General features: G+C 42.0%; 1 protein-coding gene across 2 annotated transcripts in view; it reads left to right on the forward strand.

Moving 5' to 3' along the window:
* Positions 1-16,568, forward strand: part of dcn (decorin) — a 32,543-nt gene extending 15,975 nt beyond the window's left edge. For both annotated transcript variants that reach the window (XM_080491759.1, XM_080491758.1), the window contains exons 3-9: positions 4,722-4,954; positions 9,701-9,813; positions 10,851-11,064; positions 11,954-12,067; positions 12,282-12,375; positions 13,644-13,782; positions 15,262-16,568. In XM_080491759.1, coding sequence (XP_080347885.1) covers positions 4,741-4,954; positions 9,701-9,813; positions 10,851-11,064; positions 11,954-12,067; positions 12,282-12,375; positions 13,644-13,782; positions 15,262-15,462 — 1,089 coding nt within the window. In that variant the 5' untranslated portion in view covers positions 4,722-4,740 and the 3' untranslated portion in view covers positions 15,463-16,568. The remainder of the gene's footprint in view (positions 1-4,721; positions 4,955-9,700; positions 9,814-10,850; positions 11,065-11,953; positions 12,068-12,281; positions 12,376-13,643; positions 13,783-15,261) is intronic.
* The last annotated feature ends 196 nt before the right edge of the window (positions 16,569-16,764 follow it).

Here is a 16,764-nt window from a genome sequence, read left to right on the forward strand (position 1 = left end):
GGCCACACGTGTTTTAAATGTCCTGTGGCCTTGTAAATACCTTCCAGTGATTCATTGCCGACAGACGCTCTGCAGAGGCAGATGCAGGCCTGTGGGGATTTGGGGGTGGGGAGGTGGGGGGTGGGGGGGATGGGAGGCGGACAGGAGAGTGGTAACCAGTGTCTGCTACACTTTTATTTAAAAAAATTGCAGTCCATCCTGGTTAGATTAGCAGGAATTGTGGAACTATCTTACATCGATGCTCCGTCCTGCTCCTTGCAGATAAAGCAGTGATCGACTGTAATGTGTCAATGAAGGGAAGCAACAAGGAGGAGAAAGTGACAAAGCAATGGAGGGAAAATGACTTTACCCCCTTATGCAAGCTTTGCTTCCTGTCTGGGAATCATTAGTAATGGTAGGGCCAGACTCAGGGAGGAGGGAGGGAGGGAGGGAGGGAGGGAGGGAGGGAGGGAGGGAGGGAGATGAGACAAAGGAGGGAGACAGGAGAGCTGACACGAATGCCGCCGCCACAGGAAATGTCAATCTCCACCCCTTTTTTTCTTGGTCAGACATACATGACATTATGAATCGCAGGTTTTAGGGATATGAGAACGGTACCTAGTAATACTTAACGCTCTATCACTTGTCATTGACTGGGATATAATAGATTGTAGATCTTTCTAACATAGAGTCCAAAGTTTTTGCAGCTGCCTTAGATTTAGACATTACTTTTTATCAGCTCATCAATATGAATAGTGCAATCTCGTAAAGTCCCATGTTCTTCAGAGAAACAAAAACTGCAGCAGAACTCGATGTGATCTTTTGATGGTTTGAGGGTCTTGCACTTTGAGTCTCTGACTTTAAAGCCACTAACAGGAAGGTTATTGTCCTCCAGTTTTCCTCAGTTAGTGTCAGTTCACCTCTTGGGAATAAAGGCTGTCCCAGGCTCCAGACATTATATCATAGAAACCCACAATTCCAACTGTTTATATGAGTAATGCATCAATTTGGAAGAGCTATCATATACATTGAGATCATGCTTCTTTACTACAATATCTGGTTTGATTGCTTACTTTGTGCAATCATTAAGAATCACACTTAAATATCAAGGGAAAAGAGGCTTTTTGCTCACAACACCAAGTTGTCTCATGCTGAGCAGATCTGAGGCCCTGATACTGCTGAGATCTTCAGGTCAAGGCGAGTTCCAGCATGCCGTTTTGATGTCTGGATTAAAAGGAACACACACACACATGTGTGTGTCATATGTTCAATAGATGTGATAACACTACGGTTAAGATAACAGAGTTAGAAGTAATAGTGATGGATAAGGTTAAAGCCAGTCTGCAGGAAATGAATGTGAGTCCATACAATGTCTCAGAAAGGCATGGCAACATAACGTGTGTGCGTGTGTGTGTGTGTGTGTGTGTGTGTGTGTGTGTGTGTGTGTGTGTGTGTGTGTGTGTGTGTGTGTGTGTGTGTGTGTGTGTGTGTGTGTGTGTGTGTAGAGTTTAAAGCAGGGGCACCGTCTCAGAATAGGGTCCATCCTGCAGGGGCCCGTGGAAACATCAGAGCAGATTGATAATGAAAGAACTGGTGCCTGGGGCTCAGCAAGTTGTCTCATGTATCTGTCCATAGGTTCATCCCAGCTGGGGAAGCCTCTGTTAACGCTTTCGATGTACGCTGGGACTGTAAAGACCCTCGCATGCTTGCAGACAAGACATTCGGGTGACTCAATATTCTGCCACTACTCATTAAATAAGAAACCATACATTTCCACATAGTCCAGTCCAAAGTTCCTAATGTTAAAACCCTTAAGTCGGTTTAATATTAATAACACTCATGGTTTATTCTGCAGAAGTGGTTCTAACATTATGTAAACAATAATCCTTCATAATATCCTATATTTCATTTTCCTAATTGTATTTCAAATTCACATCATAGGCAAGCTTCTTCTTCTTCTTCTTCTTCTTCTTCTTCTTCTTCTTCTTCTTCTTCTTCTTCTTCTTCTTCTTCTTCTTCTTCTTCTTCTTCTTCTGGCTTCCATTAGAAGCTGTTGAGGTGTTTATGGAAAAAGGCTGACAGATTGATGGGAGGACACATGGAGGTCTTTCAGAAATGCGGCACCACGGAACCGGGCCATGTATATCTGTTTATGTGCTCTTGGCCACGGGTCAAAGCGAGGAGATAAGGTTCAGCAGTTGGCAGTAAAATCAGTGTTAATTTGTGTGTGTTGCTGTTCCTTCAAACAGAGCGGGCACATCGGCTTTGTACTCAATACACAATGTCTCAACATGCAAGATGTACCAGATGTGAGGCTTTCAATGGCTCTGTAAACTGACTTTCTAATACTGTTAGAGTATTGGCAGTTAACGTGTCATGCAACAAGACAGGCCCAGCCAGTCTGGCATTTATAAAAGGGGGAACATCCAAAGGCATCTAAAGCTATCGACCCAGGAGTGCCTTGCATCCCTAAATCCAAAAAGACGGCGGAGGGCTGCTGCCAAGTCTACAAGACAAGGTTTTTGTTGGAGTGAACTCTCAGCTTTACTGTGATATGAGATCCCAACACGGCCAAGATTAGTCAGCCTGACGAAGACTGGAACAACATGTTCCTCTGGATGTGCTGTATGTTCAGACCGGAGCTCTTTGTTTCAACACCTCCCACTGCAAGCGCATGCCAAATGTACGGAAAACTGCATCTCGACATTGAACACAGTGTGACACAACTCCAGACTCACTGCATCGGCCTTTCGGGTAATTCTCTGCTTCGCAGCACAAGAGTTTTAAGAAAGTGCATTTCAAAGGAGAGTCACCTCATTCAACACAATCTCTCGCTGAATGGAAGTGATCTCAGTCTTGGTCATACTGTATGCAGGCACTGTAACCGCTGGACTGAGGCTGTGCAGTGTGTCAAAGCGGCAACTGTTTCGCGGACAAGGACTGTAATTACCGTTTGTGTATGGAGTCGCTCTGAGCCATGATCCACACGACCCGATGTAACCTTACCGGGGATTTACATTACGCCAGAGAATCCGTCTCATACTTCCTCGCTCAATCTCACAGATGCACTATTAAAAGTCTTTACAAGGCTCCAACCCGGCCGTCTCCCGTGGCCTCACGCAGTCGGTGCAGTCAGAGGAAATTATTTAATATCCCCAAATGCAAAGTCGGGAGAGTTCATGTGGCGTCACGACACTTCGGTGCCAACGAGATGCAGTCCACTGCTTGGGCGTCGGGATACACGACACATCGCTTTGTTCCGCACAAGTAAGCACACAGACACGGGAACATGCTAATTCACACTCACACAGAGCAACAGACGCAGCACATAAAGCTTCTTCCCAATGGGCCATATAAACCGGCCCCAAGTTGCTCTGGGCCTTTTGAAGCTGATGGTTTTGGGTTTAGTTTCATCATCCTAGTCATGATGTTCAGGTCAAGGTCTGCTGCAGGGCCAACTGCTCCCAAATCATTTGTTAGCAGCTGCGGCTCAAATCGGCCCTTTAATTATTGTGGCACCACGAGGGAAAGGAGAAACTGCAGTGAGGAGACTGCCTTGGGTTTTCAAGACTGTGCATGCGTGTGCCATTGTGTAAAAGGTCAGGAGGTTTGTAAGTATGACCGCATTGAGGGCAAGTGTGAGTTTGTGTGTGTGTGTTTAGAAATAGACAATAGTGAGGAAGTTGGATTCTCTGCATTCAGAGATGTGCTGAGGATAAAAATGGTTACCCTCCAAAGCGGTATAACCATGGACAGTTTAGCAGGGCAAACACTGAGACACAGACAGTCACACACACTCATGTCGACACCCACGGGCAGTTTGAAGACATCACTTATCTTTGAATGCATGTTTTTGGGACTGTGAGAGGAAGCACCAATGCATGTAGTCAGAGAACGTGCAAAGCCCACACAGAAACAGCCCAAACTGGACTCCAACCAGGAGTATTCTGCTTGGATTTTATAAACGTTGAGTGAAATATTTCTCCAAAATATGCTTGAATATTTACGTGTATGTAATTTGTGAAATGCATCCAAATTAAAACGTCAACTCCAACATACTCCTTGAATCATTTGATCAACTTGTGAAGTAAATTTAGAAGGACAAATGTTTGAAACCTCAAGCTTCTGCTACTTTAATCGTAAAAAAAACCAACAAAAAGAAAGACAAGTCACACGTGTGCATCCTTTTCCAAAACCTGAATCTAAATTGTAAACATATTTAAATGTATAAACACATTATGGTGTTGATGGGTAGAATTGGGGTTAAACTGACAATAAAGTTTCATTGATACATTTATAACATGAAAAGGATTGTGGAGAACTCTTAAATTAAACATTGCACAGCCAAAAGCAAAATCTCAGCAAAGTATTACGACTTCTGGAAACAGGAATGCTTATATTGTGTAATTTTCTCCTTTGCCTTTACATCAGTCCCCAGCTAAACCACATTTCTGCCTAAAACAGTAAAACACCTTGTTGGCCCAATGGTGTTAAATTGTTACACTGAAGTGTTTAAAGTTGTGGCTGCTGCCCTCCACCCTTCACCTTTGACTTCAGTCGGCGTCTCCTCTTCTGAAACGAGCCTTTAACTCCACATGCACTGCAGCGCTGAACTGAAGCATCCCCCTCTCTCTCTATAGCGTCACATTGCAAGATAGAGACACTTAAACACTATTTAGTAGTTTGTAAATTGACCGTTTTCAGAGCGTATCCACCCAAACCTCTGCCATGTGTCATTTCAGGCTCCCTGCTCGCGGCACCATGAGGTCGGCCTGTCTCTCTCTGCTCCTGGTCACAGCCTGCTGGGCTTTGCCCTTCCGTCAGTCGGGCTTCCTAGACTTCATGATGGACGACCCCGGATCCGGATTTATTCCCGAAGAGACCCCTGATTTTTTCAGTCGTCCCATGCCCGATGGGCCCAAGTGCCCCTTCAGATGCCAGTGCCACCTCCGTGTGATCCAGTGCTCGGACCTCGGTAAGAACAGACGCCCCCTCCTCCAAGAGATGCTACGTTCAGCTGTGAACTGGATTTTCTTTCATATCAATGTAGATCATAGATTATATATATTTAAATTTGAATTGTGTTGCTGTGGAGTGTTTAGTCGTGCATACCTGAAGAAAATGGGTATTTATGATAGTAGTGTTAACATGTCGCCTGTGTATTAGAACAACCACAACATGATCACTCTCGTCTCTATTCATTGTCAAATTCTTGAATTTTTAAATAATTGTCCCTTTTGTAAAATGTCATCGCCCACAGTGTAAAGTAATGTCCTCCAGTTGTTTACCAGTTCAAAACCTCAACGTTTTCGACAATATGAAACAAAGAAATTTACCAAACAGGAAAAAAGTATAGTGCATAAGACTATTATGAGTGAGAAAATGACATCCTACAAATTCTTATTTATTTATTTATTTATGTATTTTTTTCATGAATTGATCAGAATTTTATCAGGTGGACATTTAGTCTGGAACTGACCTGTAGGGGGTACCTACTGTAGATAAACTTGATCATTCACTTCCCCCTTCATATTGACAAGTGGCCCTAAAATGACATCGCAGCCTCAAGTTATGATGATCCCTCTACCTTACTTTAAGATTATAGTTTGCATGTTGGTATGCACTGATCGTTATATAACACATACAGTGCTGACGACCCTTCCCAAGCAAATACACTTCACACACAAATCTTCATCATCCAACAACACATTTTTCATTCTTGTTTTTTGGAGCGTGAAGGTTTTCTTTTTAAAAGCAGTGACCTCTGTGTTATCCTGTCATTGCCACGTTACTTCAGCTTTGCGTAATATAGACTGAGGAACAGAGATTTCAACATTTTTCACGTCTTTGGCGGTTGCTCAATGCTTCCTCTTTTTTTTATTGTTGTTTTTGTTTGTTTTTGTCTTTACGTCACCGAGCCTCCAGAGTCAGACTGGCTGTGTGTTTTCTTCTCGTGGTGTCGCCACAGAACTAAATTGTCTCCATTTGTGGAAAAAGTGTGGACTGGTTAACACCTAGCTCATTCAAGATGACTTTGCGATTCGTTTCAGTCTTATAAAAGTCCCCCAAATAAATATGGAATGGAAGCGTTTGGGAAAATCTTTTTGGTGTGGCATTATATATCTATACGCATCAACCAATGCTTTTTATGAATAGCATATTCAAATCATTTGAGTGTTTTTAAAGAGGTCTTTAGAACATTTTATCAATTAGGCTTGGTTATTTTTGAAGAAATTAGTACGAGGTTTCTCTTCCTTTATTCTTATAATGGCTGGGTCCAATCAACATGTGAAATTGTTGTGACAATATTACACATAATGACAAAAATAATTAAAAATGGGTTTACATATTTTCTTTCTTGTATAGAGTCCTGAAAGATACCACTGTAATAATACTCCTTATGACACAACTCACCGACCTAATTCCTAAAATTACCCACAAGCATATAATCCACAACCTAAAGAGAGTCGGACACTCCTCTCATCCTCATCCATTTTCTTCATCCCAGCCTCCATTTGGTGCTCTGGCCTGGATTCCACACAGCTGAGCTCACTGTGAAGGAGCAGATCTTGAGGTCAGACGGGTGGCTGTCGTAGTTTTACTGTACATTTATTGCACAGAGTGACACTGCTCGTTTTTAGGAGCAGGAAATAAAAGTCACAGACTCTCTTCCCTCCACCCAAACCCACAGGGTCAGTGGAAGGGTGTATTAGGTTGCACTTTCTTTTTTTTTCTTTTTTTTGCGAAGCCGTCCAGAGAGCATGACACAAGCGTTGATACGCTAAACGCTCACAGATGCCATGAGTCTCGTTCCACTTCCTGTAACAACGGTATTATTATCTACTTCCCGGCAAATCGTTGTTTTTAGGGTTAGCCCGGTCTCAGGAAAGTCCTGCAAATATCCATCAATCATCCAAAGCATGTTTCCCAACATAAAGTCCGGCCAATGTTATTTACCAAGGCTGAAAGACTACAATTACTTAGTCAGCTTTTTTTACCTCCGCTCAGTCATAACAATTTACTCAATTGCTGTCTTTGTTGTTTGGAGCTTATCTGCTATGTTTTTCTAATTTGATGTATGGCATACACAAGGGCTTGAGTCATCTCACAAACATGGCGGCAGAAAAGTCCCCGACCTCATGTATTCAAGCCTATTATATAAAAGTGCTTCCCTGCACTGTTGGGTTTGATAGATTTTCTGGCTCTGCTCTTGTTTGGAAAGGGAGGGGCGTGAGCTTCATGGAGACAGATAAAGGAGAGGGGGAGCTGTCGGGCCACACCGAGGCAACAATATAAAGGATATAAGGAATAAATAGAGTCACTTTCAGATTTGGGAATGTGAGCAGGTGGGTGGGACGTCAGGGCCTCAGACGGGAGTTTGGAGAACCAGAAAGCTGTAGAGAATAATATTCATTTAAAAGAAAAACAACAAAAAAAAACCAACTGTTCCATTACATCATGGCTCCAGCCGAGCATCAGCTCTCTCCCCATGCCTGGATACTTCACTCCTGGATCAGGTCCGTTGGCCCCCCGAGCCCCCATCTGCTCTCCAGACCTGCTGGCATGCACGCAAACACACGGGCGGAGACGCAAAAGTTTTTAGCATGTACTATGTGTGTGGACTCACACACACACACACACACACACACACACACACAGGACAGAGGTGTCTGCTCATTATTCAAAAGCATGCATTTCCAAACGTGACTTTGAGCCAAGATATTAAAAGTTCTGCTTGTGGCTGCCAACTCTATGAGAATATCTCAGCTGATTAGTAAACCGAGGAGCCTGTTTGCTGTTAGCTACGAGCACACGGTGTTCCTAAAAAAAGAAAAAAGAAGAGTCCAAACCACCATTCAAACTGCATCTTGTAAAAGAAGTGCATAAAGTGCACAGTTTGCACTTCACATCCTCCCACACCTCTGACCAACCCACCCCAGACGATCCAAACTTGCCCAAACCCGAATGAGTGTTTGATGATGCGGCCAGATCAGCTTGTCGAATGGATATTACATAAATGCTTGTCATTATTCCTTGGAAAATTTGTAGATGATTGCAGTTGATTTCCCAATCACTGTGATTAAATAAAACAACCTAGACTTTAATCGTGATGAGAACATTGGTAAAAGTCGCATTTCTTCTATTCATGACCTGCCAAATACCCCAAATCACTCAATTATTTTGTTCTTTTCTGTCAGTTGTCCTTATTTTTGGTACAAATCAAGTTTTATATTCTTTATGTTATGCTGTTCAATTGATAGATTCGCTTAGAAAAACTGAATATGAGAAGGAAGGGCTTGTAATAGTTTGACTTTTGGACAACAACGCAGAAGAAGACGTGTGCAGGAGTGCGGGTATACATTGTGGTGCTGTGACCACAAACAGCTGCGATAGATCATCCAGTGTCGAGCTGGAAACACTGAGAGAAAAACAAACCCGGCTGGCGGTAATGTTTGTGTGAACAGAAGTCGTCACAAGCTTGACGACTGAATCCATCCAGACGTACGTACGGGGACCACAAAGTGTGAGCTCCTTGGTTAAACAATTTACTCTACGCCTCTTCGTCTCAGATGTAAAACCAGTCATTACGCATCTCGCTGCAGTTTCCAGTGAAGGTGAATCTCCCTGCTGCTCCCAGACTTTCTATCTGCAGATCCAATTTTCTGTGTCGCAGCGACTGTGACGCGCGGCGTCCAAGTCAAACAAGATACCTCACAGTCCAGGTATGCAGTCGCCTACTGGCGCCAAAGGAAATGTACTTTCCAGGTCCAATTCCATCAGATGTGCCTCGAAGCACAAAAAAACGGACATATTTGTGAATGTTGGTCAGTCCCAGTGAGATTAACCACACCCAATCAAATGTGATGGAAATACTTACAACTCAGTTCAACAATTGACTTTAAAAAAAAAAAAAAAAAAAGCTTTTAAAACCCAATGAAATATAGGAAATATTTATAATTTCGCCCAATTTTAAGAATTTGTTCATCGGCTGATTGTTGACTCATCCCTTGATTGATACCAAATAATTCTAATTAAGCTTATTATTATTCTTTATTCCCATAAAATAGTGCTGTATGTCTTTTACCAGAACTCTAATGGATTTTTTTTGCCGCTCCACAGGGATGGCTTCAGAACTCCCCTAAAAAACAAGATGACTTTGATTTAACGTGTCATTTATCTCTGGTTTATTGGCGCCAATGGATTCAATATAGGCATTGTTAGAATGTTGAACACATCAAACAAAGCATCGTTTCTTGGTCTCTATGGGACTAAGGTACACAACTTTGTCGAGCAAATGTGAGAACACATTCTCTGTGTGATGTTGCAGAAGAAATTCAAGCGATGAAGAATATAATTTAAGTAACAGATTAAGTAACAGCGTTCAATACTTCAGAAAATATTTTAAAATGGACATTAAAGTTACTGAATGCATACAAATGTCCCAGTTTCAAATGAGACTTAGAGATACTTTGATAATATTAAACCACTACACTGCTAAAACAACACTGCAGCCTGCTTTTAGTTGATTGAACAATAATCTTCCATCATTTATTGTAACGTGAGGCAACAAAACTCTATGTGTGTAATTTTATCAGAAAGTCATGGAGGAAAGCAGGTATCAAGTTCTTATTCATGTCCTGCTGAGGTCAGTGTGCCGTTCCCCTTGCAGCGCCTAAACCTGAAGTGAATCCAGTTGATAATAATGAGTTTCTCATTTCAGGCCTGAAATCCGTTCCTGAGGACATTCCTGATGACACCACACTGCTGGACCTGCAGAACAACAAGATCACCGAGATCAAGGAGAACGACTTCAAGAACCTCAAAGGACTGCACGTAAGAAACATCCCGCCGGGTTAAACTGTTTACACAAATACTGACTCTACTCTGAGTGACCTTCTAAAAGTACCTCCAGACCCGTGGAGGATACTGTACTCCAAACCAACAGAGAAACAATAGAAGCAGGGAACATGGTGAGAGGACAGACACCGAGGAGACACGCCACACCCAGAAAACTAAACAAAACACAAGTTTTTTCTGAAGTATTTAGTGCTCGATTTTTTTATTCCCCCGTATTGTGCAATAGTTGCTCTTATATAACCGACTGCAGCCCCTCTTCAAAATGAAACTTTGAGCATCCCCTTGGGAAACAAGTCTTGCATTAAATCTTCATTTCTTAAGATATGATTAATACAGTCCGTGCAGATGTTATGAAATGTTGTAATTTTCAGTCACAGTCTGTTTACCATGACTCACAAGCAACTCTCCCTCGTCCATATACTTGTAATGCTCTTCTTCTTCAATCATTGCCACCTAGAAACCAGCATTCACTCTTCCCCCGTGACTCACCAGGTGCATGGAAAGTATTCACCCCCAGGGCTTTCAGCCTTAAAGTCTTTCACCTCCAAACTCACCGTCGCTTTCTCCCATGCAATAAATACTTCTGTCTGACGAGCGGGGTAATGAGGCCGGCCTCTCTGAGGGAACGGTCCGCATACCTCACACTGACTCACGTCAGATTCCTCCGAAAAGCTCGCAGTGGACTTGAACTTGACCTTCCATCTGGACAGTGAAGGCATCGCGTCGGAGCGTCAAACAGCTGCCGAGCTCTCGTTTGGTTTTTGTTTGTCCAGAAGGATTTGTTCAAGAAATGATTTTGTCGCAGTTAAAGAAGTGAAAATCACCAAGGCGTAACGTTTCAGATGATATTTAACTCCCTGGAGGAATGTTGAACACAGATAAACAAGAACAGACTGAAAAGAGCGAAAACTGATGACAAAGCAAACGGTACTCCCCTTAAATCCATCTTCCCTGAGCCGCACCCCCCCAATGTGGCCAGAATACAAGCCTCACATTCTCATTTCTCTTCTCAGGCTCTGATTCTCGTCAACAACAAAATCACCGTCATCCACGCTAAGGCCCTCACGCCTCTGACCAAGCTGCAGCGCCTCTACCTGTCCAAGAACATGCTGAAAGAAATGCCCGCCAACATGCCCAAGAGCCTGCAGGAGCTCCGCATCCACGAGAACGAGATCACCAAGATCAAGAAGGCCTCCTTCCAGGACATGTTCAACATCATCGTCATGGGTACGACCACAACAAAAGACCAAACGAGTGTCGCCAAAGTGAAACCTATCTTGAAACTTCTTCTCTGCCTCAGGTGTTAATTTGTGGAAATACTGAATTTAAGGATGCCATAGTCACACATATATGTTACACATGAAACCAGAATTTGTAATATAAAAAAAAACCTATAAGTATATTTATCTCAGCTGAAATGTCAACAAGATCCCAAACTGGCACAGAAAAAGGCCGTAGTGTGTAAGAATCTTTAAAAAAAAAAGCACAATAAAGAAAGGTGTTCATCTAAAGTACATAGATAGATTATGCATTATATTTATCTATTATAAGTTTGATGACTGGTCTTTTTGGAAAAGATATCCTTATTTAACTGTAGAAATTTGTATAAAAATGAGATGAAAGGAGCATGTAAGAATTACATTACTGACTGATATTATATTATATTATATTATATCACATCATATTATATATTCAGACACTGTGCAGAAAAGAAACATTTGCTGTTGGTTAGTTGTGTGTCAAACATGCCGACACCACGTGTTTCTTTGTTCTGAAGCGAAGAGATTCTCTCACTCAATTCCAACCACAAAGACGACATTCTGTCGTTGAACAACTGAAGATCAGAAAGTGGATTCAGACACTCAAAAGGAGTTCTGATCCCTCTGGGGGGAACAGGGAAATCTGGTGGGAAGAAAACAACTACTCTGCAAACACAAGCCATTCTCTTGCTCAAGGGTTTATTCACGAGTCAGCGCTTTCTTCCCGTAACACACCAGGACAGGAATTCACTCCATCAACATGATCCATTACTGCTCCTCTTCCTCGCCCCTTCTGCCTCCTTTGTTTGGCTTCAATTGTTTCTCCATTCTCTCTTTCTTTTGCGATTCTTTTCCAGAGCTCGGGTCCAATCCTCTGAAGAGCGCAGGAATTGAGGCCAGCGCTTTCGGTGACCTGAAACGGGTCTCGTACATTCGCATTGCCGACACCGAGATCACAGAAATCCCCAAAGGTACACGGAATTCTACAAATAATTCCTGCAATAGAGGATTTGGTTTATCAGTGAGTCCAGTCAGGGGGAGCCGGGTCGAGACCCGATCAGTTCTGCAGACGTACATTCTGAAATGTTCGCTATGTAAAAGCTGCTCCTCCTATCATGTAGAATAGAAGGTAGTATTTAAAGGAGTCTGAAGTCTGACGATGACCCGGCTCTTGTGCTTCGGCAGGCCTGCCCGGCTCTCTGTCTGAGCTTCACCTGGATGGAAACAAGATCTCCAAAGTCACAGCTGGAGGCCTCAAGGGCCTGAAGAACCTGGCCAAGTAAAAACTATTCCTTTTTTTCCTCCACATCAGATCAGATAAAACTGATTGGTCTCACTACTTTACTATAGTACAACTCCCACTGCTTCAGGTACTTGGACTTCCTTCCCTCCATGAATCCTCACTGCTTCATCTCCGTCCTCCCCATACTATCCATACACACATTTATACACACTTGTTTTTTTTACTGCAGCTCACCTTCATTCGTCTCTTCTCCGATGAGAATCCATAGGCGCATTTAGAAATACAAGTCAAGTCAGCTTTATTTATTTATTTACAAACACAAAATCATTTAATCCTCAGACCAAACAAATCCAGCGTTTCACATGGAAATCAAATTATTCACCTCTCAGTAATTAAATGTATGTTTAAGTGAAAACATACTTGTGTTGGTGGGTTCATGTTCATCCACCAGCTTCTCTTTAACGCTTTACTTACCAGGTAACGTCTCATACCAAACTTTTAAATTGTGGAACAAAACAAGCGGAGAAATGTTTGAACAAGGACCAAGTAGAAGTTAAACTTACATATATTTACCAATTCTTTGTTTTCCTCGTGTTTAATTCAATTTCCTTCATGGTACTTCTGGTAACTTCTCTGTATTATTAAACCCAAACAGTGTTTAACTTAATGGTGCAACTTTAATCATATTTATATGTTATTCCAGATAAAACAACAAATAGAAATTGAAGAGGATATGAATTTTAATTTTTTTTGCATTTTCTAATATTTCTTAGAATATTTGATATTATCCTGCACATTTTAATCTTATTTATGTATTCGTTTGTTTGTTTGTTTTATTAAATATCTACTGGATGTAGCATCTCATTTGTCAGGGGGGTCCTACAACAACCATCTCGAAACGAGCATAATAAAATAAAATAGAGTGGGAAAAAAAGAAAAGAAAAGCAAAATGGCAAAACAACAACATTCAAAACACACAACACGTATACAGGTCAGTCGCTTTCAGTGATCGTGCAGACCCTCATATCTAAGTCGGGATTTGGAACAAAGGAAATTCGATTTCCAGGCGCTCTTCGTCCCCGAATCGCTGGATGAAAGCAAGAAACTACGACAAAGTCAAAAGTATATATAATAGCAGTAAATTCAAACGTTTTAGGTTCAGTCGGCTTTCAATCAAAAGTTTGTTTTATTAGTTCAAATATTAACGTTTCAACTTTACCTTTCACTCCCGACTCGTCCCTTAACAGAACAATTACTAAATGAATCACCACAAGTTTCCCAACCGCCTGATTTTGTGCTCGCAGGCTCGGTCTGAGCTACAACGAGATCAGCTCGGTGGAGAACGGGACCCTCGCCAACATGCCTCACCTGCGGGAGCTGCACCTCGACAACAACGCCCTGACCTCCGTCCCCCCCGGTCTGGCCGACCATAAGTACATCCAGGTACAAGCCGGCTCCGATCGCACCGTCAATACTGTACGACTTGTTTATATCGCAGGTTTGACCGACTCAACAAGATCACAGGGGGATTGTTTTGGTGTTTTTTTTTTTTTTGTTGCAACCGTTTAGTTCTGACTTTGTTCTCTCACGGTCCGATCGCTCTCAAACACGTTGCAAAAGTTTACTCTGCCGCGTTTGGTTTGTTTAGGTTATCGCAGTCCGATTACAAGTCAAGCAAGGCTACCATAACAAGGGCCACATGGATTCGTTTAGAGCTTGTTTGCTGAGTGGGCTGCTGGTAGCCTCCCATACGATGCCGTTACCCGTTCTCTCTGCAGGGTACAGGCTGTGCAGACACTCATTTCTAATAAACAACAAACTTATCTCAACAAACCTCTTTCATTTTGGGGTAATTGCTGCAGAACAAAATGTGCTTTGTTCATTAAAAGGAACCAGGACTAATGCAGATGATCGCCCATTACCTTCACACGCAAGCGGGGAATCAAACTCGTCAGCTTGTTGGAATAATTCATTAAAATGATTTTCATTGGTTGATACTGGGTCTAAAAACATGAATCAGTCATGTTCAATAAAAACAGAATGTTTTCAAATCAAAATACCAAAAGCACAAGAAGATTGACATCAGGGATCTGCAGCCTTTATGATCAAAATAAATTTCACAATTTTCAACCAAATACAATTTTTTGTAAACAAAGATTAAGGTTGCTTTTCTATTTTATTCCATTTGTAGCTGTTGTAGCTATTTCTAATGATGTTTCCTCTTTTAGTTCATGGATTTTCCCGCCTTTTCTATTTTATGCGTCTTGGCTATTTTAGCCGCTTTAGCTGTTTAACTATTTATAGCGGCGGTGTGTTTCCTGTGGTTAGTTTAGCTATACAGTAATAGCATTTGTTTTCTTTTGCCCTTCTGTTTTCCCTTCTTCTTTTTCGTCTTTTGTCATTTTCCTTTTTCTATTTTCTTTTTCGTTTTCCTGAAGAAAAAAAAAAAAAAAAAGGTCCTCCACTCGCAATTTCAACCATTTTTACTGCATTATGTAAACGATCATTTATTGTTAATTTATTAATTTGAGTTTTTTTTAATACCTATTCGTCATGGCTGCCTGTTTCATCCTTTCTTTAGTTCATATGGTTTTTATCTTCCTCCTTTTCTTTGGGCATTTCCCATTAGGAAATTGGGTCGCCGTCTTCCAATAGTCTCCATATTTGCTGTCCTTGCTCGTCACACCAATCACCTCCAGGTTTCATGTTTTTTTTATGATTGTTTTTCCCTCAGCGGCTGTTTTCGTGCAGCATTGATCTTCTTCTCATTATCATCCAGGAAACTCTTATCCATGGTTTTTAGATCAGGAAAACAAAAATGTTTGACTCAGCCGCTTTGAGGTGGCTCCTGATGACTTTCATCGGTTTACATCCCCCCAAAAAATCCAAATTATCGCCGTCGTTTTCCCGTCCCTTCTCCAGGTGGTCTACCTCCACGCCAACAAGATCGCCGCCGTGGGAACCGAGGACTTCTGTCCTCCCGGCTTCAACACCAAGAAGGCCATGTACTCCGGCATCAGCCTGTTCAGCAACCCCGTGTCCTACTGGGAAGTCCAGCCCGTCACCTTCCGCTGCGTCTCCGACCGCTCCGCCATCCAGCTGGGCAACTACCGGAAGAAGTAGAGGCGCCGCCGCCGAGGAAGTGTGTGTTTGTAAATGAGCGCGTGAACGTTTTATGTCAGTGTGTGTGTGTTTGACCACCTAAACCCCCGTAAAAGAAATGACTGCCGCCCCCTTTCTGCATATGACAATGTTGTTAATCCACACACGCTTTCATAAAACTCTACCGGACATGGACCTAAAACACAACATATCGTTTTGAATATCACACACAGCTTCCAGCAAACCACAGTAAGAAGTAATGAATGTGTATAACTTGTGCAGATCAATGGACGAAATCGAAATTCAGAAATGAACCCGAACCCCCAAAAAAATGAATTTGATCAACTCTTATCAGCCACTGTGTAAATTCTATGAGCGCTGGCCTGTAGAGCAGGCAGCCGAAGGGTTAACTTGTGTCTTACCTTCAACCACCGGTATACTAGAATGTACTAGATATTTCCTGTGTACTAGGAGCAGAGTGTAACATTACCCAGCTGCACTCCTCCAGAGAGTTTCTATTTGTATTGTACTCAATTCAAGTAGAGATAAAAAGCAACCTTGACTTCTATCACGTTGTGATTTCTCGTGCTTGCTTCGGCGTCGCTTTAGTCCTGCGTGTTTTCACCACTTTCTCTTCGTCCACATTCCAGCCCCCCCCCACCCCCACCCCCTTGACCCTTCTCCCGCTGTGCGTTTTCCATCAAAACAAGGTGAACATAGCGTCGAAAAATGTAGAATAAACCACATGTGTTTTTAAACAGAAGCCATTTTCCAAAGATTTATATGCATGCTATTATTTTTTTATTTAGATTTTTTTCTTCAACTTGAACCTGGTGCTTTCTGGATTTGCTTGTATGTATGTGTCTCTGTTATACCTGCTTTTTTTTTTTTTTTTGTTCTTTTTCTCTCTTCTTTTTTTTTTTTTAAAGAAAAAAACAGTCAAAAAAAATGGAGGGTGTATGTAGACTGGCATGACCGCGACACCCGTGTTGGTGTGAATGTTGTATGTATAGACGCTGTATATAAATGCTGTATAAAAAAAAAGAAAAAAAAAAAAGAAAAACACTTCTCATTGCTTAAAAGCACAAGCACTTACCATAGCTCAGACTTAATATATCTGCAATAAGGGTGTTTCTTTATTTTATTTGTTTTTTTCCTCCGGAGCAAGGGCTCCAGCTAAGGTGTCCTGAAACAAAATAAAACTACTAATAATGGAAACGGTAGCAGTTTTTGATGGCCGCAGATTGCTTCATTATTATACTGAAGTGGAGCTCCGGGGTTCGGAGGATGGCACCGCAATGACGCACACAGAGGGGAAGTAAA

This window comes from Lipophrys pholis (assembly GCF_963383615.2).
Source record: "Lipophrys pholis genome assembly, chromosome: 22".
In the NCBI taxonomy this organism is placed as follows: Eukaryota; Metazoa; Chordata; class Actinopteri; order Blenniiformes; family Blenniidae; genus Lipophrys; species Lipophrys pholis.